The sequence below is a fragment of the Selaginella moellendorffii genome, unplaced genomic scaffold (assembly GCF_000143415.4).
Source record: "Selaginella moellendorffii unplaced genomic scaffold, v1.0 SELMOscaffold_9, whole genome shotgun sequence".
NCBI lineage: Eukaryota > Viridiplantae > Streptophyta > Lycopodiopsida > Selaginellales > Selaginellaceae > Selaginella > Selaginella moellendorffii.
In genome coordinates this window covers 1,852,365-1,878,698 of record NW_003314270.1, presented here as the reverse complement: position 1 = coordinate 1,878,698, position 26,334 = coordinate 1,852,365, and the positions used below count along the sequence as shown (strand labels likewise).

At 48.9% G+C, this 26,334-nt stretch overlaps 6 protein-coding genes, 4 non-coding genes and 2 pseudogenes across 16 annotated transcripts; 2 read left to right on the top strand and 10 right to left on the bottom strand.

Moving 5' to 3' along the window:
• LOC112345555 lies at window positions 1–2,852 on the bottom strand. The gene is made up of 6 exons (XM_024672575.1): window positions 2,602–2,852; window positions 2,407–2,539; window positions 2,247–2,350; window positions 2,014–2,185; window positions 1,787–1,945; window positions 1–1,717 (listed from the first exon to the last, which is right to left on the bottom strand). The coding sequence occupies exons 1-6, from the start codon at window positions 2,637–2,639 to the stop codon at window positions 71–73; spliced, it is 2,253 nt and encodes a 750-aa protein (XP_024528343.1). The 5' UTR covers window positions 2,640–2,852; the 3' UTR covers window positions 1–70.
• A 102-nt stretch (window positions 2,853–2,954) lies between these two features.
• LOC112345560 lies at window positions 2,955–5,161 on the bottom strand. 3 transcript variants are annotated; one of them, XM_024672589.1, is made up of 11 exons: window positions 4,785–5,161; window positions 4,694–4,731; window positions 4,528–4,617; window positions 4,417–4,450; window positions 4,302–4,360; window positions 3,823–4,190; window positions 3,706–3,749; window positions 3,594–3,648; window positions 3,458–3,512; window positions 3,256–3,384; window positions 2,955–3,192 (listed from the first exon to the last, which is right to left on the bottom strand). In XM_024672589.1, exons 1-11 carry the CDS (start codon window positions 4,950–4,952, stop codon window positions 3,069–3,071), a joined length of 1,164 nt encoding a protein of 387 aa, XP_024528357.1. In that variant the 5' UTR covers window positions 4,953–5,161; the 3' UTR covers window positions 2,955–3,068. The 3 variants fall into 3 exon arrangements, with proteins under 3 accessions (XP_024528357.1, XP_024528361.1, XP_024528360.1); XM_024672593.1 differs by having other exon boundaries at window positions 3,706–3,740; XM_024672592.1 differs by having other exon boundaries at window positions 4,694–4,728; window positions 4,785–5,160.
• Window positions 5,162–5,583: 422 nt separating this feature from the next.
• On the bottom strand, window positions 5,584–7,468 carry LOC9633108 (biotin--protein ligase 2). Its single transcript, XM_024672595.1, has 10 exons — window positions 7,303–7,468; window positions 7,018–7,237; window positions 6,892–6,953; window positions 6,678–6,826; window positions 6,489–6,609; window positions 6,257–6,412; window positions 6,151–6,196; window positions 6,035–6,083; window positions 5,908–5,984; window positions 5,584–5,849 (listed from the first exon to the last, which is right to left on the bottom strand). Exons 1-10 carry the CDS (start codon window positions 7,397–7,399, stop codon window positions 5,795–5,797), a joined length of 1,032 nt encoding a protein of 343 aa, XP_024528363.1. The 5' UTR covers window positions 7,400–7,468; the 3' UTR covers window positions 5,584–5,794.
• Window positions 7,469–7,587: 119 nt separating this feature from the next.
• On the bottom strand, window positions 7,588–10,151 carry LOC9633107 (pentatricopeptide repeat-containing protein At3g09650, chloroplastic). Its single transcript, XM_024672570.1, has one exon. The coding sequence runs from the start codon at window positions 10,070–10,072 to the stop codon at window positions 7,661–7,663; it is 2,412 nt and encodes an 803-aa protein (XP_024528338.1). The 5' UTR covers window positions 10,073–10,151; the 3' UTR covers window positions 7,588–7,660.
• Window positions 10,152–10,286: 135 nt separating this feature from the next.
• On the top strand, window positions 10,287–10,438 carry LOC112345697. The gene has a single exon (XR_002992131.1). It is a non-coding gene; the product is annotated as a U12 minor spliceosomal RNA (small nuclear RNA).
• A 762-nt stretch (window positions 10,439–11,200) lies between these two features.
• Window positions 11,201–11,361, bottom strand: LOC112345695. Its single transcript, XR_002992130.1, has one exon. It is a non-coding gene; the product is annotated as a U1 spliceosomal RNA (small nuclear RNA).
• Window positions 11,362–12,253: 892 nt separating this feature from the next.
• On the bottom strand, window positions 12,254–12,326 carry TRNAK-CUU. The gene has a single exon. It is a non-coding gene; the product is annotated as a tRNA-Lys (tRNA).
• Window positions 12,327–13,052: 726 nt separating this feature from the next.
• LOC112345696 lies at window positions 13,053–13,195 on the bottom strand (annotated as a pseudogene).
• Window positions 13,196–15,610: 2,415 nt separating this feature from the next.
• Window positions 15,611–17,109, top strand: LOC9633106 (annotated as a pseudogene).
• A 1,675-nt stretch (window positions 17,110–18,784) lies between these two features.
• On the bottom strand, window positions 18,785–18,945 carry LOC112345691. Its single transcript, XR_002992126.1, has one exon. It is a non-coding gene; the product is annotated as a U1 spliceosomal RNA (small nuclear RNA).
• Window positions 18,946–19,072: 127 nt separating this feature from the next.
• Window positions 19,073–21,925, bottom strand: LOC9633105 (BTB/POZ domain-containing protein At5g48130). The gene is made up of 4 exons (XM_024672574.1): window positions 21,294–21,925; window positions 21,164–21,233; window positions 19,997–21,085; window positions 19,073–19,944 (listed from the first exon to the last, which is right to left on the bottom strand). Exons 1-4 carry the CDS (start codon window positions 21,596–21,598, stop codon window positions 19,135–19,137), a joined length of 2,274 nt encoding a protein of 757 aa, XP_024528342.1. The 5' UTR covers window positions 21,599–21,925; the 3' UTR covers window positions 19,073–19,134.
• Window positions 21,926–22,080: 155 nt separating this feature from the next.
• LOC9630964 (uncharacterized protein slr1919) lies at window positions 22,081–26,210 on the bottom strand. Of its 5 annotated transcripts, XR_002992088.1 has the most exons (17): window positions 26,031–26,210; window positions 25,896–25,980; window positions 25,652–25,844; window positions 25,561–25,602; window positions 25,435–25,506; window positions 25,247–25,382; window positions 25,035–25,192; window positions 24,897–24,984; window positions 24,584–24,762; window positions 24,361–24,522; window positions 24,160–24,312; window positions 23,847–24,107; window positions 23,353–23,790; window positions 22,932–23,299; window positions 22,854–22,860; window positions 22,645–22,804; window positions 22,081–22,579 (listed from the first exon to the last, which is right to left on the bottom strand). XR_002992088.1 is itself a non-coding variant. In XM_024672572.1 (14 exons), the coding sequence occupies exons 1-14, from the start codon at window positions 26,107–26,109 to the stop codon at window positions 23,072–23,074; spliced, it is 2,274 nt and encodes a 757-aa protein (XP_024528340.1). In that variant the 5' UTR covers window positions 26,110–26,210; the 3' UTR covers window positions 22,081–23,071. The 5 variants fall into 5 exon arrangements, 1 of the variants encoding a protein (XP_024528340.1); XR_002992089.1 differs by having other exon boundaries at window positions 22,081–22,456; window positions 22,540–22,579; window positions 22,645–23,299; XR_002992087.1 differs by having other exon boundaries at window positions 22,854–23,299.
• Between the last annotated feature and the right edge of the window lie 124 nt (window positions 26,211–26,334).

The following is a 26,334-nucleotide window of genomic DNA, read 5'->3' as shown; positions in this document are numbered from 1 at the left end:
AAGAACCCTAAATGCAGGGGTTCGCGCGCTAATTTTCAAATTTTAAAAATCTCAAATTTGCTACACATATTTACGTGCGTCGTGTTCTAACGCTTGCTCCACCGAGCCTGTGCGTCCTCATCGATGGCGGTGGCGGCAATGACTGCTCGCTGTGACCGTGGAATTGCTTCTGGACATCCAGGTGCTTGCCACTGGGATCGAGATTCTCGGTTTGCTGGAGATGGAGCGTTGGAGGCGGGCGAGTTGGAGGAGGTCGCGATCGCCATGGCGACGATGATGGCTGTTGTTCTTGAGATGGAGCCGCGGGAATGGACGATGGTGCCGGTTTGGCTTCACTCTCAAAGCTGGTGCTTGACTCTTCTTCCTCTCCCGAATCATCGACGTCAAAGCTTCTCCGGAAGTTTGATCGGGCTCGCCGGCTCGATCTCGGCGCTGGAGACGAGTGATCCGAGTCTTCTTTCTCGAACAGCTTCTCGGTTCTGGACAGGACGCTCCCGTGCATCGTCTCCATGTTTAGAGTGAACGAATCCAGTCTGGAAACCACTGGCGCTGCCGCTGGAGCTTCATCAAAAACTGGCTTGAGCTTGATCTCATCGCGCTGATGATCATAAGAAGGCCGATTTGCTAATGCTTCTGCTCTTCTGTTGAAAGTTTGCTCGGGTTCTTCGTCGTATCTTGTTGGCCTCGAATGATCATATACTGGCCGATTGTCATAAGAAGATCCTGACATCCAGCTGGAGCTCCGATTCTCCTCTGTACCGCCAAAGTGATCAAACACTGGCTTTCCAAGAGGACTCCCCGCCTCCTCTTTCTTCTCGGCGGGCTCACTTCTAAACAAGCTGTTGTCGAAATGGCCAGTTCGCATTCCAAGAGGACTACCCGCCTTCTGCTTCACTGGACTGAGGTCATTTTCATCACCTGTGGTATGCCTCCATCTTTGATGCTCTTCCATGTTAATCCCATCAGTGGTATGGGACTTTCTGATTGAACGATGTCTTTCAGCTACTTCCGCTTCTCCCTGCAAGTTCCTGCTTGGGTTCAATATCGGCGAGGATTGCTGCTTTGCCAGTGGAGTCGGAGTTTCCCATTCCGACGAATCCGTATCGTTTGCATGGGCTCTGATGTAGGATGCTACTCTATCCTCCAGATTCGCCACCAAGTCGAGTTCCCTGACCCGAGCTTTTCCCTGATCCGCTTCTGAAGTCATTGAAGTCTCCCGCGAGAGATGCTTGTGAGCAAGAGTTGCAGCAGCTCGAGCAGCCGCAGCAGCATGATCAGCAGACTGAGCAGCGGCTTCCGCGGCAGTTGCAACGTCTGCGTAGGCATGATTCCCACTGAACTGCTTTCTGTACTCGCTGTAAGGATCATCAGTCATTTGCTGTGGTGGTGGCGGTGGCGGTGGAGGTGGTGGGGGCGGTGCAGCTTTGTGAGCGTAAGGATTGACAATCCCTTTTGTGTACTGTGCGTAAGGATCTAGAACGCTACTCACTGTTGCCGCTGGAGTTGGTGGAACGAACGGAATGAACTGTTGCTGATGGCCGGGTTTTTGAACGGGACGAGATGCGGAAGGCTTTGAAACAGGTTCATCGTCGTCAGAATCGGACTTGGACTCTTGTTGAACACGGGCCGGCTGAACGGCCGGTTGAGCGGCAGGAATAGCAGGTCTTTTGTCAAGCGGCGACGTTGGAGAGCTGCTACTGTTGGTTTGCTGCGGTTGCTGATGTGACACCACATTGAGCAGATTATAGGCATAGGCATTGAAACAGAAGAAGAAAAGCGTGCTTACCGTAGGCTTTTGTTGTTGTTTCGGAGGTGTATCAGGTGCCTCGGCAGGAAGAGACAAGTCCGCGGGCTGCCAATTCACGTTGTGCTCCTTCGCAACTTCAGCCATGAAGTTTAGCTTCATGGCTGCAGTGAGAGGTTGTGTTGATAGCTTCTCCACAATCTACACGTACAAACAAAAAGTGAAACCAGTTACTGGATACTCTCCCCTGAAGAAAAAAAAAATCTCACCTTCTTGCCAACTCCACAACCAACACGAAGCTCCACTATAGTAGCGATAAACTGCTTCCCATACTTGGAGCTGAAAATCGACCGTATCTCCAGCAGCTCCGGCAAATCAGCACACCTCGGTCCAGCATAAATCAAACTGGCGATGGCCTCCTTGAGCTCCGGAGGACATTCCCTGCAAAGGGATAAGATAGTGTTAAACGCGCAAAAGGAAACCAATAATTGTGGGGTCTTACTTCTTTCCACTGATACTCTGGATTCTTGACGCTAGAAACTCACAGTATCCTTCGATGAGCGAGTAGGCATCGACCATGTTTTGTTCACGAATCGCGTGCTCAACCTGTGAGAGAGCTTAAGGCCAAAACGAAAGAGGAAAAAATCCCAAAGTCTCCATACCCGAGTGCGTGCATTTCCATCCTGCTTGTTCTGGAGGAGCTGGGCCACATCCCGCCGCAAATGCTTGACTTGGATTTCGCGTTTGTTGCGTAGAATCTTGATCCGCGACACCACCAGTCGCAATTGCGTCTTGCTGCGGAGCAGCCATGGAAGAAATTCTCAAGAAATCCCAAGACGAGAAAGAAGAACACTCACCATTTCGTCGCCTTGGAGCTGCCGCTCCCACCGAACATCGCCGCGAGAAGATTAGATCCGCCAAAGCCGCCGCGATAAACATTAAACTAAAGAACGACGCATCGATCGATGGAGCAAGCACGGGATGATCAATCAGCACGAAACGCTCGCGCTTTGTCCGCGACTGGAGCTCCCGGGCGCGAGCCCTAGCGCGCTATCACCGCTTTAGAAAGGACTCTAAACACCCCGCGGGACGCGCAATGGAAAGACAAGGGACCGAGCCTTCCGCCACCGTCTAGTCACCGCGAATATTCCGGCACGTCATTCCCACAAAGCCGTGGAATAGTTTTCTTCTCTTTGTTTCAAAGTCGCTGTAAGGAAAGACTTAGTGTTTGGTTTCTTCGTTTCTTCGTAGATTTGTTTTATCCTCTCCATCTCTCTCTGCAATATTTACTTTCTTTTGTACTGTGAGTTATGACTTTGTTTTTCTACCATGTTGATCTTGAAGAGATTAGTTGATCCAACTCCTCGGTTAGTCGGCTCTTTTCTCGCAAGAGCTCCTCGTTTTGCTTCTCCAGCTCCTCGATTCGCTTTGTCTGCTCGGAATCCTTCCTGTATAGATACAAACTTTCAAGCTTGAGCGAAGTTTATCTACGCTAGAGCCTTGTGAATCACCTGTTCATGAAGGAAAGGTTGAGCTTCAAAGATCGAACTTCCTTTTCTAGTGCATCCGAGCGCTTGATCGCTGCTTGCATGTCGGAAGGCATCGCTGGGACTGACGATCTTCCTTTGGCTTCCACCATCCTGGAATTCCAGAAAAGAAGAATTTTTTAGAATCGAATAATTCCAAGCGGAGCTTAGTGATGGAATGCCTTACATTCTCTTGCGTTCTACTCGTCGCTTCTTGGTCGAAACGTCCGAAGCTTCCATACCTGAAAAGTCACATTTGAAGCTTATGAATCTCAAAAATCAAAAGCTGCAAGACTTTGACAAAGAAATATATAAATGAATACCAGATCTTCCAGAAGATGTGATCGATCCTGCTCGCGAGAGCTGTGGTTGCTGCTTCTGCAACATGATACTAAAGTCACAAAGAGAAAGAAGAAACACCAGAGAAAACCAGACCTTGTGTTGATCTTCAGTCTGCAAGTCGTTATTGCCTGCAAAAACTGCCACAAAATGAGAAGAAACTCGCGCCAAGAACAAGCTCATCACCCAAACTCGGGAGATATTTCGACTCACTTATCGCTCGGCCCGCCTGTTGATCGTGGAAGAGATGGATCTGGCTTGGAGTAGCGGGGCACGAATTGTTGTCGTTGCCACCCGAGGACTCGCTCGGGTTCGCCAGCCGAAACATGAAACTTGCGTCCTGGACAGCGTTTTGCTGCTGATGGAGTTCGTGTTGCTCGGCCTGGCAGTGGTGTTGTAGCTCTTTTGATACTCTCTTCTTCTCCAATGATCCCTTGAGCATGTTTACGACCGTGGAGACTGTGGAGACTGACGAGTTGTGATCATGCTGGGGGAGATTATCGGGCCACGGAAGGAAACTTTGCTCGGTTGGCTTTGCTCCCGACGACAAATCTTGCCTTTGCATCTCAAGGTAGCGGCGCCTGCAAAGAAACAATGATTTGTTTCCGCAAAGTTTAGTTTTTTTTTTTTTTTTTCCTGAATTTTTGCTTTTCTTTTGGTATAGAAACGAGAGGGAAGTTTTCTTTTATGACCTGAGCTCTGTGGAACGGCTTCGAGTCATGGGTTGAGAAGTTTGAAACCAGCTTAGTGCCTACATATAGAAAATGGATTGAGTATGATTGAATTATCAGAGCAAGCGAGTAGTACCTGCAGCGAGGGATATTCTTGCTGCTGCTGTGATCTTTCAAACGAAAAACCAGGAAGAAGAAGAAGGAGGAATATTAGTAAATAGCATCAAAATCGAAACTTTGATCTCACCTTGACTTTGCGTTGTGCTCGCTTTGAAGATACAAGCCGTGATCCATTCCTTGTTGCTGGGCGAGTAGAGCAGCCAGTTCAGTCGACATCCTGATGAGTTTCGAGGGAAGAACCAAAAACAAAACACAAAACGTGAAGATCAGAGGTGAATTCCATCTTTTCTTACTTGCGAGATGGACGAGCGTGCGGGGGCAAGCCACCCTGCTAGAAATCCAAAGCTAAGAAAGATGGTTTCGCGAAAACCAGGAAGATCAAACCTCTGAATTGGCAATCCAGCTATTGAAGAGCTCCTCGCTGCTGGCCCTGTGAGGCATGAAGCCCATGTTTTCAAACGCAATAGCAGCAGCAGCACCGTGAGTAGCAGTGGAGCCGCCGTCTATCAAACTCCGGATGATCATCTCCTCGCTCGTGTTTCTCACCATCATCCTTGCAAAAGTCCCTCTTTTTTACTCCGCTATCCCAAGAGCGCTGCTCCAATTCCCCCAAAACCGTGACAAACTAACAATCCCATCACCTGTATCCAGCGATGAAACCTCCCAGGGAAAGACCCTCGAGTCGATCAACAGTTGGATCTCGTTCGCTTTCCCAAAAATTCGCACGAAAACTTGACTCGTTCAAGGAAAAGAAGAGAAAAAAAATGCGGGAGAGAAGAACACCAACACGATCAAAGGAACAGTCGTGTTTTTTCTTCTCTATTTTTTGGGGTTTCTTTCAGTCGAGTGGGTCTCCTGGTGGAGATACCGAAAGGAACAGTTCGAGCTTGGGCATTTAACATCTTTTGGATTGTCTTGATTCGCACTTGTCAAAATGCCGGGACTACTATGCAACCACGCTTCCCCTCTCTCTCTCTCTCTCTCTCTCTCGCTCTTGCTCTCTTCCCTGCTCTTTGTTTCGTTGCGCGTTGCCCTCTGGCATAAGCGCAAACCCAGCGAGATTCTTAGTAGCGCCCGTGTGCTGCCATTAGGCTCCATCGTCTTGCCCAACGAATAATCACTCAATCTCCGCATTGTCGTTACCACGGCTGTCTAGATTTGTCCATGTTGTTATATATACACATTCTCCAAGACGCAAAAACTCCACCATTTTTTTTTGTTGTATCAAATTCCTGCTACACAGGAAACGAATCTCCAACCGGTGGAGCCCCGAGTGTGTTCTAAAGTTTCCAACCGACCTGCTCGAAAGTTTGATCCTCCTACACAGTTTGGAGAATCGTGGCTTGGACGTGCTGACGATCCGCCTTTAAATCCAAAAACATTGTCATGACTTTTTATTGCGCTGAGCCAGGGAGCTTCCTTCGAACGAGTCCCTTGAAGAAATCCAAGCTGCGAAGGGAGATGAGTGAATGATTTGTGCAAGAGGTTTTTGTAGAGGAAGAGGTACCTGTTGCCGTCTGGATGAAGCTCGTACTTGTTGAAAGCATCGTCCGAGGCGAGGAGGAAACCAGCCGGAGTCAAACCCTGTTGATGATCCGTAAGAATAGTATCTAAAGAAAAGCCGGGGTTCTTACCTCGATCACTACCGAAACTCTGTCGTCTTCTAAAATCACCTTCTGTCCACTGAGAATCACAAATTATAAGAAATGGTGATAGCGGCTAGAACATTTTCTTAAAAGAAAAAACTTGCCTGTGCATCCACTTTTCGTAGTACATGAGTTCCAATGCACTAAATCCTGTTCACAATGCAAAGCATGAATTCTAGTAGAGAGCGAGAAATGTAAACAGAGACTTGCCTTGCGTTGTGAACGTCGTAAACAGTTTCTCAAAGCTCTCCAAAATCGTAGCGAGCAGCTCTTCTCTCGCAAATGGAGTCGCTTTCGAATCCAATCGGGCTAAGACGGAGTTTAAACACGTCGTTGGCTCGTCATTGTCCACGTTGAGGCCAACCCCTGTAGTTTTGACCAGCGAGTTTAGCCATGTAGAAGTCCAGAAAAAAAAAAAAAAACAACAGAAAAAGAAAATTACCAGCAACGATGTAGAAAGTTTTCGAGCTATAAGTTGACGAGCACAAGACTCCTCCAATTTTTAAGTTGCCACTATACAGATCATTGGGCCATTTGATCCTTACGTCCGGAATCGTCGCATTCTAAAGAACAAACATCAGGTACAGTAAAACTTTAGATTTTTTAGAAAACAGATGTGAACTGGCCTTACTTTAGCTCGAGCAGCCGCTTCAATTCCCTGTACAACGGCCAGGCAGACAACGTACTGGACAAAAGGCACTGTTCGTCCATTCTCCATTTGCAACGTAAACGAAAACATCAAACATCCGTCCGGAGACACCCAAGAATTTCCTGCTCGACCTGTCCAAGGATTGGAGAAACACAAAGCCAAAGATTGAAGAAGAAGAGACCAAAAGCCTCGCTACCTTTTCCTTGGTACTGGACGTCGGAAATACACACGGTTCCAATCGGGAGTGAATGAGCGTTCCTGGACAAGAGAACGACAGTAAGTTTTCGATGAACCAAGTGAAAAACGCGAGTAATAAACTCACTGAGAAAGGAATGTCTGTGTAGAAGGCATGCGCGGTCCATAGTATAAGAGCCTGCCATAGATAGTGGCGCTCAATCGACTCACAAAATCCGCGACGCGAAAGGAGCCAGCGGCTGGCTTTCCTGGAGGGATCAACGCGACGAGAGCAGCCTTCTCAGGGAGCTTGGGCTTTCCAGGAGGAACAAGCTCCTTGGATTTCGCGACGACGTAGATAATCTCGGCTAAAGCGGTCGATCGATCAGCGCCGATGATGAGAGAATGCGAGAAATCGAAGAAAGAATCACACCTGATGCGTCCACTGCGCTAATCGAGACGAGCTTCCTCAGGGCGAGCAAGCACGCGGCCCCGGCTCCGACGCACAAGCACACGATAATCTTTTTCATTCTTGTGGAGCCCTAAAACCTCCTCACATTGTGGAGGGTTTTTTTGTGTGGAGAAATGGGCGCGGCGATCGATCGGGCGCTCCAAGATCAACCAGGTACAATGTAGCACTCAAGGATCGGTGCTAGATCGTCTAGCGCTGTCCGAGAACAAGCTGATGGTGAGATTTTCCAAGTTGCAAAGCTTTCCATGCGCGATTTCTAATTTTCTTCGTTGCCTCGTCAAAGATTTCCAAGTAAGCTTGTCAAGTTACGATTTTTTTCTCACTCGAAAGGTCTCCACTCCGATTTGTAGAGACTGTTTGGAAGTCCCACCCAGAACTTAAACGCCTCCACAGCGCGTCTTCTCTCGGCCGTCTTGGACTTCCTCCTCTCGGATGTGTGCCTGCTGGTGTAGAGGTTCGCGTAAAGTTCCACGTACAATCGCTTGTACTTGGCCTTGGCTCGCCCCGAGTGGATTCCCTGCCGATCCATGCAGTCCACCACCTGGAGCGCGAGCTGAAAGTATCCTCCTCGCACGAACGAGTCGATGAGGCTGTCGAGCAGCGCCGCGTCCGGCTTGAGAGCTCCCACCACCAAAGGTTTGTCTCTCACCGCAGCACTGTCTTCCTCCACTGATCGAGCGTTTATCTCTTTCCAGAGAAGGATCAGCTGTCCGAAGTTCCGGGATCGCCCGTAAGTTTTGACAAGCGTGTTGTAAGTCGCGTTGGTGGGAGAGAAGCCGCGGCTCTTCATGTCTTCCAGCGCTCTCGTCGCGTCCTGCTCCAGGCCAGCTCTCGCGTATGCATCGATCAGCGTGTTCCAAGCAACGACGTCGACTCGGACTCTCGGGTCCAGCGCCATCTGCGTGAAAACCTTGACGACGAGCTCCGTCCGGCCGCTCCGAGCAAAGGCCTTCATCAGAGTTCCATACGTCACCTTGGAGGCCGGAACTTTGGCCTCTCTCATCCTCGTGAAGACGGCCAGCGCTTGCTCGTTGTCTCCGGCCTCGAGATATCCATTGATCAGGGTGTTGTACGAGACAACGTCGAGCTCCACTCCGGCCTCCTTCATGTCCTCGACGATCTCGAGCGCTCGCTTCATGTCCGTGATCGGGAAGACGCACACTCCCTGGAGGAGTGTGTTGTAAGTGACGACGTTGGCGGCTACTTTCTGCGTCGCCATCTCCTGGAGGATCACCCGGGCCTCGTCTAGCAGTCCCATCTTGGCGCAGGCTCGGATGGCAGTGGTGAAAGTCACCTCGTTTGGCATCGCCGCCGAGGTCTTCTCCTGCTGCATCGCCACTAGAAGCTGCATGGCGTCGCTCACCCGGTTATGCTGGACGTAGCCTTTCATCAGGGTGGTGTACGTTCTCACGTCGGGCTGGAACTTGGCGCTGTGCTCTCGGAGCTTTGGCAGCAGCGCTGGGACTCTCTTTTGGTGCTCGCCTTCTCCTCGCAAACTCTGGACGATCGACTCGGCTAGGCTGAGCTCGCCGAGGCCGACGAAGGCAGCCACCAAAGAGTTGAAGGTGGTGGCGTCCGGATCGACGTCTGCGTCGGCCATTGTGTGGAGGATTTGTTCGAGCTTGTCCAGCTTCTCGACTCGAGCGTACAGCTTGATCATGACGTTGAAGGTGAGCGTGTTTGCTTTTACTCCGAATGCTGGCATGAGTTCCCAGAGTTGCTCTGCTCGCTCCAAGTTGCCGATGTTTGCGCAGGCGTTGAGTGCTGCGTTGAAAGCTCCCGTGTCAGGTTTCATCCTCTTAAGTGCTTGCCTTTCCTCCTTGAGTTGTATGTTTGTGAGTTTTTCACTTTGCTCTGATTCTAAGTCGTCGATTTCTTCCCTTTCAGCAGTCACTACGAGGAGTGTTGAAGTGGCTTCTTTCTTTTCAGAGTAGCCAGAACTAGTACCAAACGTATTTTCGTCGCTACGTCTCGCTAGCTTTGTCTCATCGACAGCGATCAGAGCTTTGTCTTCATCACTCTTGGTAAGCTTCTCGTCGACAAACTTCCCATCAACTTCCATCTTTCTGTGCAGCTGGATCATTCCTTGCTCCACAACGCACTGGCAAACCTCGTCAAAAACTTTGAGAGCGAGCTGAGCGTCATCAACGTTTTTCCCGAGCTTCGACACCACTGCGCTCCAAACTTTTACAGGTGGGTGATATCCCAGCTCCAGCATCGTCCTTAGTACTCCCAGCGAGTAGTGAGCGGTCCCAACTCTCGCCGACGCCATCACTAACAATCCCATTGCATCGCAGTCGACGAGCTCGGACACTTTCCTCTTCTGCCGGAGCTCCACCATTATCTGCTGTGCCTTGGACACACTGGCCGCCGTCCCTTGGTGGCAGAGCTGTGCTACAAGCCTGCTCACACACACTCTATCCGGTAAGACACCCAGCTTCTTCGTCATTGTCTCAAACTTCGTCCAAGCAACTTGAGTCTTCCACTGCTTGAGAGCCTCGAGCAGTGCCGTCTGTTCTTGTTCCTCTCGATCTAACTCGTTTTCTATCCTTGCATTTGCAGCGGACGCCAGCGTCGAAGAACTCGTTGTAAAATCCTCCGAAGTTTTCAGGCATGGAAGACGACGCTTGCTCGAGTAGTGGAGTTTTAGTTTTGTAGCGTACCTTTGGAGTCCCCTGGAGGAAGGGGGAGCCAGTGCCGGCAGTAGTGTTCCTCGGCATCGCAGTTCCATTCGCAAAGAAGCTCTCAGCCATGGCTGGGCCTCGTGTGTACATAAAAGCGCCACACCACATCGCAAAGTTTTAAAGTATATGCCGGTAAATATTCCAAGCTCACGATAGCCTAGATTCGAGCATATGCTGCGAGGGCAAAGATATCCCACTTGCCGGGGATTGGAATCGGACATTTAGCAGCGTATATAAGCTGGCGAGGAAGAAACGGACAACTTGCCTTAAACTAATGAGTAAGGAAAACAAAGCAATGGGTCAATGCCCGTTGCCACGCCTCCGTGCGTGAGCTATTTTTGGAGGGTTTATAGGCTGGCCTTGGGTTGACGCTGCTTACTTTGCAGAACTCCCTTGAGCGGGCCTCCTAAACCATCACAAATGCAAAGATTAAAATGGAGGAAATAAAGGTTGCGTAAAGGAAGGCTTATTCAATCAATACAATGTGATGTATACGAGAAGACAAAAGGTGGATAATTGAAGGGACAAACGAATATTCTAACCCACTTCAACCTATCCCACATGCCGGAGAGTAAACATCTGCAGTTTGATCAGTATATAAAGGAGACCCAGTTCCCTTGTAAGAAATCGGGCGCTCTCGCGGGCAGCCCTTTAAAACCAAGAAGCACTGGGAGGTTGTCTACGAGACGGCTTCCAAAATCCCAAGAAGCATCCAATTAAACCCAAGAAGCATACACATCGCGAGCATGTAAGCATTGCCATTTTTCTCAATCGATTGTGCAGCTACAACCAAGCGCGAGGACAATTCTCTTCACACACACACAGGCTGTGGAGATTAGCACCGCTCTCCAGCAAGAGCAAGGCTTCACTGAAACGAGGTAACAAGAAATTCTCTTCCATGGTATCCCAGCGAGAATTTGGATCGAAACCTTCTGGATCGCATGCACCGCCTGTGGCGGGGATGTTGATGCAGCAGCCAAACGAGGCAGCCCGAGCCGATTGGACACAGCCTGCTCAACGGTGGCATGCCGACGATCCGCAGAGGATTCGAGAGGAGCGAGCCGCCATCGCAGGGGGGAGTGTTCTTGACAGGTGATGGATGATTTTTCTAAGGAGAGCAATAATTCGAGAAGACAAGAGATGAAAGAATCATCCATCTTAGGGCTTAGAATTTGGAGAGGGCCGCGCGTACGCGAGCCCTCAACTTCCACAAATTACGACGTCCACTCCTCCACTTTGGGAAGATGGTAGGCCGGCCAAGCCGTAGTGCGATGGGAAGGCCGAACCTAGGCCATTGGCCTTCATGATCACCAATAGACCCCGTCCAGGTAAGTATGGAGCTCTTCCCCAGGCCCCGGATTATATACTGCTCTTGTGTCCTCATCCATGCCCCGGCATGTGGGATAGGGCAAAGAATCGGTGCAGCATATCCTTTGGTCAAAGACCTAACCTGTCAAACGGTCAACATCTTGACCGCTTTAGTCCATGCGGCGCTCGGATCTTACACCCGTCGCTTCCGTCAACGGAACGTCAAGGAGTGCCGGTGGCCTGGCCACGAACGGTATCGCATTATCTCGTAGGGTTTGTTCCTCGTCAGCAGTGTGAGCAGCGCAGTAGTGCTCCACGCTGAGCCCCATTCTCCAGGCACTGGAGCCGAGAATGCGGTAAGAACCGCATGGTGCACGCGTCCATGATTGACGTCCAGGTGAGGGTGCTCCTCACCAGCATCGCATCGAACAGCTCCTTTGCCTCAACCAGATGCCCGTTCCGGGCCTACACCATGTTGCATGCTTCAACAGACAGATCAAATTGTCGAATGCTGTACGGCCTCCGTACCCTCTACTCACCGTGTCGTCTCGGGCATCAAGTTGACGGCCTTGATGCACTCGGCAAGAAGACTTGGCAGCGATGGAATCCGAGGGTGGCAATAGCATGCTGCGGCATCCAGTTGTAGATCTCGCTCGCCTCCGCCACCTTGCCATAGCCGGCGTAGGCCGCCATCATCTGGATCCACCACCACGACTTTGCCCGAGGGAGAGACGAGAACATCGGCCTGGCGTCCTCCAAATGCACGTAGGCCTCGAAGATCACCCGGTATGCCGCGTCGCAGAATATCCGCCTCACCTGAAGCAGGTTCTCAGCGCTAAACGATTTTCATCACTCGCAAAATGCATCCCCATTTTTTTAAGAGATGGCTAAATGATTTTTATCACTTGCAGGAGCCCCTTCGCCGGCCGTAGGGCTCGAACCCACGACCACAAGGTTAAGAGCCTTGCGCTCTACCAGCTGAGCTAGACCGGCTTTCAATAATATTGGTACTTAGATACTATTATGGAGTCGAGTCCATTTCGGTCCCCCGTTTTCTGCTTCCCCATCTCCAAGAGCACATTGACAAGACAATTCCGAGAGCAAGAGCGGTCAACAGATGCAAATCAGAGATTCAAGATTCTTCTCCAAGATTGTCGTGCAAGTATCATTTTGCCATGGGCAAGTAGCAATTTTTTATCGGACATTGTCCACCAATGGACAAGATTCAAAGCAGCAAGTACGTCCCTCACAACATTCGTATAAGCATGGTAATCCCAAGTTGACATGCGGCATGCACAAGCTGATCAACCCAGGATGTTATTCAGAGACACTCGAAACTCCTTAATGTAAACTCGTGCTCCTCGCCTTTCACCTTGTCTACATGGTTTGATGCCCACAAGTGGAAGAGATATTCCTTGTAGATGAGAAAAAAACATTTCCTTGGTTTTGGGCCAACCCGGCCAGTTCCACAAACCTCCCATTTGTATTCTATGTGTTTTCTACCTTGTCCTCGTTCATATTGGTGTCATTCCGATATCTACATTCCCATGCACCCAGTCAATCATTCCGTTCAGTTTGGTGAATATCTTGTCTTTCACTGCTGAACTCGTGCTCCTCTAGACAATGCGAAAACCCCTGGACTGATTTCCTAAGAGAGGAGAGCAACAATTCAAAAAGACAAGAGATGAAAGAATCACCCATCTTAGGGCTTAACATTTGGAGAGGGCCGCGAGCACGCGAGCCCTCAACTTCCACAAATTACAACGTCCAGTCCTCCACTTTGGGATGATAGGCCAGCCAAGCCTATGTGCGATGGGAAAGCCGAAGGTAGGCCATTGGCCTTCATAACACCAGGTAAGTATGGCTCTCTTCCCAGGCCCTGGCTTATATACTGCTCTTGTGTCCTCATTCCATTCCCCAGCATGTGGGATAGGGCAAAGAATCGGTGCAGCATATCCTTCAGTCAACGACCTAGTCAAATGGTCATGATCACCGAGACGAGGGAAGAGTGTCGTCGGGTGAGAAACTCATCTTCTCTTTTGTATTTGAGCAAAGCTCTCCAAGGAGTAGCAAGAACTTAATGTGACCTTTACAACAATTGATACTGTTGCTGCAAGTATCTTGCCCAAGAGTGGTCGAATGCCACGATCTTCATAACTCTTTTAATATGATGTAATTGGCTCGGGCGGATGCCATATCTGAGCACCCCGCGCGCGGTTCGAACCCCCGGCCAGAAGTTAAAAAAGTACCACAATATTTGTAAAAATAATTTTTATTCAAATATATGAAAGTGGCGTGGTCCTTTACGAAACCCTAGCTCAATTTTGGCACCACCATCAATGAATTTCTTCACCAACAGAATGTAACACTACCTAAACTTCATTTAATGGTCCAAGCATCAAACTATACCAAGCAAAATTTTGTATTTTGTTTTGTTGGTAATAGACCAAGTGCCACGCAATATGTATATAATATGGCAGTTGTGGATGTATAGGTTGACTAGCTCCTTCTGCTTCAGCCACTGAACAGCAGAAATCTATGGAGAACAGACAATGTGAAAGTTTGTATGGAAGAGAAAAAGCAAACTCTGATCTATTGGATCTTAGAGAAGCAGTGCTGTGTGTTGATGTGAACAAGAGCAGCAGCGGCAGCTTCAGTCAATCAAGAGCCATTACCTTCGCTTTGCTTTAGAACTATCTTTTCTTCCAACCTTTGCGGGGATGAGCTCTTCCTTGAGAGTTATTTTATATACAAGGTATAGTTCTAGGCACGTCTAAAGTCCTCGGGCAATTTCCTGAAGATTCACCAGTCAAGGAGGTTGTCTAAGGAGGTTTCCTCGATCGAACGGAATTCCAAAGGCAGTGATTCCCGGTTTTTTGAGGAAAAAGCTTGAAGATTGAAACAAGGAACTAGAGAACAAAACTCTATGAGCGGGATAGGAATTTATAAAACTGGATTGAAGCAAATGGCTCTTAAAGAAATCAATTGAAATCTTTCCTTCTCGTGATCAAGAAACTATTTTATAAGAAGCAAGGACACGAGAGAAAAGATCCATTTCTTGTGTTTCTCACCGTATCTACAGGCATGGTAGCTTCGGACTCATAGCACATTTTCAGGGTGGCGATTGAGCAGCGCCATAAGTGACCATCTGATTTGTTCGTTACATAAAAAATAGTTTCTTGATTCTGAAACTGTTCTCTCTCTCGCTCTCTCTCTCTCTCTCTCTCTCTCAGTCTTGTGGTCAAGAATCAGAGTTTATTTATTTGGTTGATCATGCGTTTAACATGGTTTTGTGCAGTGAATCGGCGACGATGGCACTGAATCCAGCCGGCCTGCAAATGTGTTACGAGTTGGACGAGGGCCTGGAACGATCTTTTCATTTGAAGGAGTTCCAGATCTCACAGCTTGTTTGGTGTCAATGCTTGGAGGAGATCCATTTTCGAATGCACTAATGTGTTTTGGTCCTGGCTGGATAGGCGAGCTCCTCCGTTTGATCACTGCTGGGAGTATAATTTCTTTATTCACTGCCGGGTGTATAGGCGAGCTCTTTCCTTTGAGCACTGTTGTCGCTACCGGGATCTCGAGATTGTAAGCCTGCGAGAGCTGGACCGTGAAATCCTGCAAGAGATTACGATGATGCCGTGCTCCTGCTTCATCAGCAGAAGAAACGAGAGAAGCAGCGGAAGCTCCAACATGTTCCTGGTGGATCTCTCCAGCCAGGAGCAGCAGCAGCAGCAGCAGCAGCAGCTGGAAGATCAGACGAGTTTCCATGATCCGACACTTCCGAGTGCTTTTGCTTTGATCTCCTCCAACTCTGGACAACGTTTGTTCTTCCTGTTCAAATGGAATCGCTTGCTCTCTCCAACTTTTGCTGGACTTCCAGTTCCAATGGGATCGCAGCTTTTGCTCTTCCCGTTCCAATGGGATTGCTTCTTCTCACTTGGAGATACCCCAGCTTCATTAATGACTTTTATACACGGTTACCCTTCGGAAATTTTTTGAAAAATCATCCGTCAAAAACACGCTGTTTCGTTTGAACGAGAATCTCGTTCCCTCCCGGTGAAACAAAAACATTCCTGAACTTTGAATCCTCGCCTACGAACGAAAGTAACAAGGCGACGTATGGAAGTTGTAGAGCAAAACGGAGAAAGTCTCCAGCTCGTGTAAGTCAAGTCCATCTCTCGCTACTTCTTTCCCCGATGCTGCCCGAACGAAACTCGTCCACAGTAGCGTGTCCGGCTCGTATGGCATGTGTAGAATGTGATCCATGGCGAGAGATGGCGGATAGCTACTCATGCCATCCGGCTCGTATGGCATGTGTAGTCGTGGATGTGGCCACACTGCCCCATGGCGTTGACCATGCAGCTGTAGTCGGTCAGACCAAAGTCAAATTCCGCTGACCTTCACCGGGCGCTGGCGCTGCCGGGGCTCCCCCGTTGACTTGTGGCGACCAGGGTGGCGGTCATCGTGATGGCACTGTGAGGAGCATCTCGTGAAACAGGGAGAGCGCCTCTTGGGACATTCTGTGGTTGGAGTAAGCGCCAAGCATTGCGTTCCTGTCAAGAGAGTCCATGCTGTCAAACAGATTCTTTGCCTGGGAGCACTGTGAATATGCAGAGAGCATCGTGAGGTTCTTGTGTGGCATTGTATGAAACAAGAATTGAGAGTTTTCAAGAGCCCATTTTGGGCATATGCCGCGAGCATTCACAACGTTGCGTTTATTCTGAGAAAAAAGCTTGCAGTGGCATCGACGTGGCCCTTCTAGGCTTATGTCGTCAGCATGGTGTTCCACGTCACTAGGCGGCAGTGTCGAATGGTCGTTTATTGACATTCATTCGAACCCTAAAGTTTCTTGGAGAATAGCGGCGCCGAATCCTATGACGGCGCCGGTAGCGCGACTGTTAGTGTGTGTTTGATCGCATTGTTTCTTCCAAGATTTTGGGACAACGAGAATGTGAACGAGGGGGTTCTCCACGGGGTTTCATTCCGTTTGGGGACATCAAGGACGTGACAATGCCCCTGGATCAAGGGACGATGCCATGGACAACATGCACAACTCGGAGCTCTTTCACAAACTGTTGACGGTGAATTACCCGCAGCCCATGAAGATCAAGGGAAGAGAACAGGGCTGGGCATCTCAACCAAGTGAGTTTTCTCTTCCATTTCCCTTCTTCCTCGTTTTTTTTTTTTTTTTTTTGCGTTAGATTTCATCTTCATAGAGTATATGGATTTGCTGAAGATTTCTTTTCTTTTAGTTCTTCATTCCTAAACGAAGTCAGTTGTTTTACTTCTCTTGCCTTTCGTCCACTAGATATTTTGTTTGTCAGTTCTTTCTCTAAACTATTACTTTTCTTCTTGTCTCTTTGATTTTTCTTTGCTATTTGTCTTACCTTGTTGATTTGGAATTCTATCTTTGCAGTTTGGGCCGATGCCGATACATGGTTTGAGCGACAACAGCGGGAGCTAGAGATGAAGAAGCTCAAGGCCGAGCAGGATGCCACGGTCAAGGCGGCGCAAGAGGCCGAGAGGAAGAAGCTCTTCCTCGAGGGAGAAGTGGAAGAACCGGAAGAGCCTGAAATTACCATGCCTGTAGATCCTGCAATCTTGCAAGAAACGCAAGAAGTGGAGGTCCTTTGGTATGCTTTCTTTTCTCTCGTGTCCTTGCTTTTGGTGTCTGATCTTTCCCTTACAGAGCAAAATGGAACTGGAGGTAGTGTGATCTGTAAGGAAATCTTTCTAGTTATACAGTGTTGATAAAAAAGGGAGCATTTTTTTATGAGTGGGTCAGAAGTCGGTAAAAGAATGAGTTCCTTCTCATAAAATCAGCTGCCGATGGTCCTGAATTCAAGGGCTACTTGGTTAGAGGATGTCTGGGTTGGCTAAAAGCTATGTCACTCAGATGGCCCAGAATGATGACCTTTGGAGGACTCGGAGGACTTGGAGGACAACGGCCGCTGTGCTGTATAGGTTGGCTGGCTCCGTAGTGTTTCTCGCTTCTGCAAGAGCTTACGGTGGTCCTTGGCAAGAAGAATCAGAACGAGCAGTGGCAGCTCCTCTTTGATCTGCAGTCAAGAGCAGCAAGTCGGGAAGTTTGAGCAGATGATCAAAGGCCATGAGTTCAAAATAAGTCATACATTAGCTTAAGGATAAATGCTAACTTTGGCTACTTTTGCAGTCTCTTTTTACTGCAGCCAATGCTCTCGCACTGACTTAAGAACAAGCGAAATCTGTGGAGAACAAACAAAGTGAAAGTTTGTATGGACAAGAAGAAGCACTGACCTATCGGATCTTAGAGAAGCAGTGTTGTGTGTTAAGAGCAGGAACAGCAGCTTCAGTCGATCAAGATGCTTTGCTTTAGATCTTTCCTTTCACCTTTGCCGTGATGAGTTCTGGGCGTGTGGAAAGTCCTTGGACAATACCTATAAGATTCACCTGTCAAGGAGGTTGTCAAGGAGGTTTCCTTGATCGAACAGGCAACCAAGGAATTCCAAAGCAGATCCGCGGATTTTTTAGGAAAAAACAAGATTGAAACAAGGAACTAGAGAAGAAAAATCTATGAGCAGGAGAATTGTAAAGCTGGATTGAAGCAACCGAACAAAAGTTTGTTTGCGTGGCTCTTAAACAACTAGATTGAAAGGCAAGAAAGTGGTTTCTCTCTTTCCTAAGTTCTATAGTCTTGTGATCAAGAAACTATTTTACAAGAAGGATACAAAGCATGCCAAGGGGCATCCACTTTTTGTGTTTCTTGCATGATCACATGGTAACTTCGGGCTCTTTCTTCCACTTCTCCCTCCATTTGGAGGCCGGCCATCGTCACTGATTCAGTAAGTGACCCTATGTTTTTCTCTAACAAAGAATCAGAGTTTAGTGTTTAGTGCCGTTTAACATGTTTTCGTTTTATTGACGCAATGAATCTGTGGCCTTGAATCCAGCCAGCCTTATAAGTTGGAGGAGGGCCTGGAATGATCTTTTCATTTGAAGGAGTTCCAGATTACACAACTTGTTTGGTGCCAATGCTTGGTGTCGCGTCCCTCAGAGACTACAATGACTACCTGGACATCAGTGAGCTCTCGTTTCAATATGGTCCATGGCATCATTGTGGCTGAGACGGGAGGCGCTCGCAAGGTAAGGCGTGTTTCCGAAATCTTTACTCTCTCTTCACATACACACACAGGCTGTGGAGATTAGCACCGCTCTCCAGCAAGAGCAAGGCTTCACTGAAACGAGAGAAGCAACAAGAAATTCTTTTCCATGGTATCCCAGCAAGAATTTGGCTCGAAACCTTCTGGAGCGTATGCGCCGCCAGTGGCGGGGATGTTGATGCAGCAGCCAACGAGGCAGCCCGAGCCGATTGGACACACCCTGCTCAACGGTTCCAGAGAGAGGAGCGAGCCGCATTGTCACAACTTGGGGGTCTACTGGAAGTTACAACTTATAGGCCTTAGAATTTGGAGAGGGCCGCGCGTACGCGAGCCCTCAACTTCCACAAATTACGACGTCCACTCCTCCACTTTGGGAAGATGGTAGGCCGGCCAAGCCGTAGTGCAATGGGAAAGCCGAACCTAGGCCATTGGCCTTCATGATCACCAATAGACCCCGTCCAGGTAAGTATGGATCTCTTCCTCAGGCCCTATCTTATATACTGCTCTTGTGCCCTCATTCTGCGCCCCGGCATGTGGGATAGGGCAAAGAATCGGTGCAGCATATCCTTTAGTCAAAGACCTAGTCGAACAGTCAACAACTATCAAATAATCTCAGAACTTCGATACTATTAAGATACAGATAGTGAGAGATCTCTTGATCAAGAGAAGGAGTGGTGCCTGGCGTGGCGGCGGAGAACGCCGCTGGATCTCTCTCCTTCCACCTTGCGGAAAGAGCTAGCTCGCAACGGAGTTCCAGCCTCCAGCTCCTGTTGTTGCTGCCTTCCATAATCCTGTTCATCCTGCCATTGCCGGACTTTACAATCGGCTACACCCGCGCTGGTGTGATCCTTGGTCCGCTGCTGCGCAGCCCCGCTCGGCCTAGGCTTCCAAAAGCTTCCCAATCCCAGCTTCTGAAACGTCTTTGTGATGCGCTGCCCGAACCTGATCCCGCTGGTTTGAGCTCCCCACACCTGGTACATGCAGCTCCCCGCGAGCTTCTTCCTGCCTTTCCCGTCCATGAAAGCGGGCCTGCCGCCATGGTTGCCATTGCTGGCCGGACGATCCACGTCCATGGTCATCTTCATACGCATCAGTTCCTGTTCTAGCTCCTTGAGCCTGGCCTTTGTCGCCTCGAAATCATCCTTCAGGAATGCCGCCTCCCGGAAAGCCGCATCTCTTTGCAGGATAACTCCCAGAGGTAGGCCATCGTCTCTGGCCTCACGTCCGAAGGCCTGGCTTGGGATGCTCGGGTTAGTCCTTCTTTCGACATTGGCCACCGGCCTGAGAGGATTGTCCAGGTGCTCGGCACCTCTCGACTCGAGCTGTTGGACAAACATAGCTTGCACTATCATCCGCAGGGGCATGAGCTCGTTCTGAACAGCATGCATGCAGATCTCTCGCGACAGCTTTTGGCAATTCAGGCCTTGACATACGGTTACCCGGTCTGCGTGACTCAGACTCGGATGTGACTGTAAGAAAAACGAGAGCATCAGCATTGCAAAGAGGAAGAGAAACCGTTACCTGAAAGTAGGCGTGGATGGCCCTGTAAAGAAGATCATGATTGGGACGTATGTTTGACGGAACAGCTTCTGTAAGTTCCACAAATGTCCTGGGGCCTACTTCGGGGTCGCTTGCAATCTCCGCGAGGTACTCGTCCCAAACCTTCACGACTGCTGAGACGGCCAAGAAGCTGTACGAAGATGCACTTCTCAACTCCCGCTCAGTGAGAAGCATTTCCGAACCGTCGAGTAGAATTTCCTGCTGCGACATGAATTCCGACACAATCTGCCGCATGCTGTCCATGTGAGCTCTGCTGTTCTTGGACGTTCTCAATGACATGAGAAAGTCGTCGACAGTGGCCAGCTCGAGCTGGGAAACAATCCTGGCTTCTAGCTGTAACCTGCAGTCCTTGCTCGCATTCCATGCAAACGCGCACCCGTGCAAAGACAATAGAACTTTGATCGGTACCAGAAATCTCTCCAAAGGCAGCAGTCTCACGGTCGCTTCGATAAGGTGAACATCACCATCTTTAACATCGGTCCCCTCTTTCGTTCCCAAAACCCATCTTTTGATGTAGTCCAAAATCAGCTGGCTAACCGGCTTCTCGTCCAGCCCCTGCTTCCTAAGCCCATTGACCAGCCTATCAAAGAAAGTAACTGGCAGCTCGAGTATGTCCTTGACCATGGAGCACCTGTCATTCTCTGACGTTACAGAGACCCGTTCCTGTCGAAGGCCCTTGCAAACGGCAGCTGCCAGAGAGTCAATACCCCGGCTAATAATCTGAAATGCTTCCCTCGCCGGCACTAGCTTCGCGCATTGCTGAAGAACCGACAATGTATCCACCCAGCTCTTAAACACCACCTGAGTCAAGTAGTCTTCAGTCCTCCCAGACAGATTTCCCTTCCGGTATTCCTCCGTCATCTCCAACAACTCGGCACAGCACCGCAGAACCGCAACATTTGACACGTCGATGTGGATAGTCGAGCCGTAACAAAAGCTTGCGATCAGCTCGAAAACCTCGGAGCCCCCTGGAAAGTCGTCACCCAGCTTCACATAAGTTTGGTCCGAGAGCAAGCGCTTGAATAAGCCACTTCTGGATGTCAAAGGAAACTACAAAGACCGACACAAAACAAAAATCGGTTGCTTTCGAGGCAAAAAAGAGTCCTACGAAAAGAACAAATCACCCACCTTGTGTAGTCCAAAGCTCCGCTCCTTTATCTCAACGTGAACGGTGGTGGGCAAACCTGTAGCATCACACCTGCATGTGGAAAGCTCAATAAAACGCCCAGAAAAACAAGTGAAAACACTACGTACTGACCAGGCCCTCACACTGCGTCGCAAAATGCTGGTGGGAGAGTCCGCTGAGACACGCGCGGAGCTACTCGTGCAATCCGTGGAGCTGGCCCCGTTGCTTCTCTCGTCGGACGAATCCACAAACTCCTCGAATGACTCGTAAATGGTGTCCATCTTCCCCGGCCGCGACAAATCGTCATAGAAGTCACTGGACAGATTCGCAGAGGACTCCGACTGGTAGAATTCCTCGTCTTCGTCGTAGATGGGATTCACTCGCTTCTTGACGTCCCTGTCCTGGAGATCACGGCCCGGCTGCGAGAATGCGGCCATTGCCGGGGCGCTATCCAGCCAAACGCGAATCACACGACGGTGAATCTTGGCTGAGCCGCGTAGGCGCCGTGGAGCGACAAGAACAAGCCGGCGAACAGCATTGCGAGGGCGGAGAGGAGGGAGACGAAGAAGCCGGAGGAACACATCGCTCAAGAATGTAGATTCTAGCTACCCGAGCGCCAAGAGAGAGCCGCTTGATCAGCCCCGGGAGCACAACATACCGGATCTAGGCGGCGCCGCAGCAGCGCCTCGTCGACTCGTCGCGGCGCCTCGCAAGAAACCCTCGCTCGCTCGCTCGCCGCGCAAATTATTCTGGCGCAAAGGAGGGAAAAAACTGTTCTAGCGCAAGTAGTACTATACATGTGAATTCCCAGTAAATATTTAAACACCATACCGTACGGCCCATTTTGAAAAACACTTTTTGGGCCATACTGGCGGCCACATCATCACGCTACGCACAATCAAATGGAGGCCTCCCATTATACCGAATGACAAAAGCTCGCTCTATTTATTGACGCACACACTTAGAGAACAGTGGGTTCTCCAAACGAATATCCGCCACAGTGCTTCCTTTCGCTATCACCGAATCGAACACACAATCTCGCCTCCCCTACGAGCTCACATCATTGCAAAGACGTTCCTCAAAATAAATGGCTTCCTTTTCTTTTCGCCTTGATCGTAGCGTTGCGTAGCTTTTTCCAAGCAGAGAAAGCTCCTGGATCCAAACCGCGAGTTTGAACAAAAACAAACAGATTTCTTGATGAACTGATGATGATCTGAGCGAGCAGCAGCAGCAGCAGCAGCAGCAGCGTTGGGCGATGCTGGCAAGCAGCGATAGGCGATGCTAGTAACAGCAGCCTGGCGTGAGATGCGTGCCAGCCATCTCTAGAACAGCGTTACTACCAGCGCTGAATGAATTGATTGGAAAGTAAATGGCTTACCTTTCATCAAGGCGTGACACCGATGGTTTCCAACCCCAGGCTGCGCGAACAAGCAAATCCAAAAATCGGTGTCAAGATTACCCGGAGTTAAATTCAAATGCGTACCTGTGACCTTCCATATTCGTGAGTGGTTTTAAATCAAAATCTTTGCCGAATGCGCCGGGCCTTCCTTTTCCAACTTGTAAGATACGTATGTTGTGTCTCTGCTCGCTCCAGCTACTTCTTTGCGAAAGCTTTTTGGATCCTTTTAACTTCGCACGACTTCCTGGAGTAACGATCAGTCAGGATTCGCACCTATAGAACAAAGACTTTACCGATTTGCTGTGAAAGGTCGCACCGACAACATCCTCGCGAGTTTTATCTGCTCAGACTCTGATTGACAAAGAGAATACCTCAAAGAAAGTTTCGTCTGAAGTAAATACAATCAACGTAGAGGTGAATTTCGCAAGGAAACTTTGCTTTATTTTCTCATCAGCTCAAGAATCTGTATGTATACGACGTCAACAAAAAAAGTTCTACTTACCCCTACGTTTCACTTGTCATCCTCGTGTAGCTTTTTCGATAAGAAGAGAAAGCCAGCTTCAGAAGTTTGATCGTTGTATGACTCAAGCGTCGCGCGTAAAATCGTCACGAAGAGCTTTTGTGCTTCACGATTTGCCGCAACCTTAAGCAGTAAGGGAATCCACACTTCAGGGGCGGTGTTAACAGCTTCCCAGAAAGCATGAATCCCTCCCTGGACCCGACTTTTCAAGTTTTTACCCTGACAAAACCAACGAAATGTTTTTTCAGAGAGTTAGCATGGATACTACGTACCTCAACAGTCGTGCTGCTTTTCCCTTGCTCAGGATTTGCTCGGGTACTTCTAGGACGACCACCAGGAGCTGCACTCTTGTACCTAGCTTGTACTTTCTGGCCTTGAATCCATGGAAACCTTCTCATTCGAGAAAAAAAAGTTGTCTTCTCCACCTGCTGTACTTCTTGTTCGGGTGCCTGCTGTACGTCTTGGTCAGGTGCCTCTTCCACGACATTGCTTCGCTGATTTTCCAGCCCGTAAAATTCAAGAATGCTTTCTTTGATAAGTGCATTCAAAGCCTTCACGATGTCCTTGACCAGCAAAATTCGCACTCGTATGCCTTTGTCAGAGAGAATGTAGGCGAGCAGATCATCGGCTGCGGATGCAACAGCCCGCATGTCAAATGACTGGAGTCTAGACTGCTTGGTAGGGGTAGAGTCTTGGGATATGGCTACAACCTGTACAAAATTTCGAATCATACAGATGCCCGATAAATCTTGTAAAGATTGCATACCAGCCGCTCAAGCCGATGCCACCGTATTGTGCCGTTGGTGCGTATCAAAAGCTCCAGCAGTATTTGTCGCATATCCGGCTCAGGATCTGAAAGAAGTCTCCCGACAATAAAAGGATATGCACTCTCGATAACTCTGAATTCTGGATCCAAAGTTGTTGCTGTTCCTTCAAGAGATCCCAAGGCTCTTATCACAAGTCCGAATTCTGGAGGCAGGCGAAAGTTAAACTCGTACATAACATCGGAGAGCTGACTCATTATGCCCTGCAAAATCAATTTGCTTTACAACAGCATTTACGAGAAACTGGGTACTAACCTGAAAATCTAGCTGGGCTTTTGTCTTCTCATCTCCAAAAGACTTGCGGAGCGCATGAACAATAGGCTTCAGGTCGGAACCGTGGGGAGTAAATCCAAGTGACAGAAAATCTTGAGCAAGTCCTTCCGAGTCTCGATTCACGAAATGTACAAGCTGCAACAACCTCGTCAGAATTCACCCATTAATATATATTAAGCATACCGTGCGAATGAGACCAATGCGGTAATGCCTAGGGAAGTCACTCATCATACCAAAATCAAAGTATGCAAGAATCCCCTTGTGAGTCACTACGAGGTTGCCAGGATGAGGATCAGCATGGAAAAAACCATCTTCGAGCAATTGTCTCAGGGAACAAAAGACACCCTGGTGAAAGTAAATAAAATAAATAAGTTTAAGCATATCAAATAAATAAAGCAATATAAACCTGGTCGACGAGATCCTGAACGTCGAGGTTCAGCTTTTCTAGTTTCTCCCTGTCAGTAAGTTTAATACCGTCAATCCACTCCATTGTGAGCACACCCTTGGTAGTGTAACGCCAAAATATCTTCGGGACTTTAACCAATCCTTTCTTCGATCTCCTTTTCCCGGTTAGTAGCCCTTCGTCTGAGAAACAAATTTCGGACTGGCATTACAGAAAAGAAGTGACTCAGTCGTTGACACATTCCAAGAACTAAGCTAGACGTAGGACAGACTAGAGTCTTTAACTAACCCTTGCATGAATGCAAACAAATCGGTACCTGGATGCTCGATGCCATAAAGGCTTGCAAAACGTTCTGTATTTTTGGCCTCGTTAAGATAATCCGTTTCCTCAAGCATATGAGCCACCTAAAAACTACGTGTCAGAAAAAGAAATGCCTCAAAGAATTACGCCTTACCATTTCGTTTACAACGGCAGCAACGTCGCCCCGTGCTCTGGTAAAACGTTGCAGCTGGCCGCCAACAAGATTTAGCAGCCGCGCGTCCAGAGCAAGACGCGCAGGCACACCAGGTCTCAATACTTTCACGGCTACAGTTTCCCCAGAAAACAATTTGGCTGTTTATAACAATGATAAAAAAGATTCTTGTTATAAAAACTTATATGCAATACCTTTATAGACTTGACCCAGCGATGCGGCGGCAAGAGGTTCTTTGCTAATCTCCGCAAAAACTTCTGAAGTGCGGGCTCCAAGTTCCTTCTCAATAAACTTCAGCGCTTTAGAACTAGGAAATGGGGGGATTTGGTCCTGAGAAAAGCCGTGTTACGTCTGCGGAAATAGAAGCACTAAGAAAACCAACCTGAAGTTTTGACAGTTCGTGACAGTAAACACTGGGAAGAATGTCCGGTCTGGTACTCAGAGCCTGACCAAGCTGGATGGGCAGAGAAAAGAACTCAGTTTCAGCTTCACAAATCTGACAATATACCTTGATGTAAAATGGACCAAGGCGTATGAGTGACCTGCGCAGCTGGAAAAACAGTAAAGCTTAGCGTGGGACATCCTCTCTATACGCTTACTCTTTCCGCTCGTTTCTTGACATCCCTTTCCGTGGCATGCCAGATGCTCAGCAAGACGACCTCCGCCATGATAATGAACGCTCTGTATAAAACCTGAAATGGTCGATACCACATCTCCCAGCTGAGTCGAGTAATCGTCCCGCCAGTCGCGTGGTTAATCGCCGCCGAGTGAATCCCACGGCAGTTCCAAAGCCTGCATACCACCGTAAAAAAAAAGCCAAAAAAGAATTCACGAAAGACTCACAGATGATGAAGCCTGCCGAGAGGGAACACCTGCTCGTAGAGTTTCCGATGAACGCATCCATTTGCAAAATTTCTTGAGGGAACACCTACAATATGAAGAACTCAATGGACTACATTTCCATCAGCAAGAACATACCGATTAAGCTCCGGGACGAGACGATCATGCTAGCGCGCCGTCGCAGATGTGCCCATGCTTGCCGGGCCACAATCTTCATGAGCCAGCGCCGCGCGATTTATCTCATTCCAGATCGCGAGAGAATCCGGGGCAAGCGCTCTCAAACCCTAGCTCCACAGCTCCGCCAAGAGAGAGCGCGAATGGTAGCCCTAGCCTTGCAATCCAAGGGTTTTAAGATTCCACGTGTATGTGTAACGTGTCCATTGCCTAACACAAATTTTCAAATTCAAACCTTTTCTTTTGCCGCTCGCGCGCTCGAAGCATT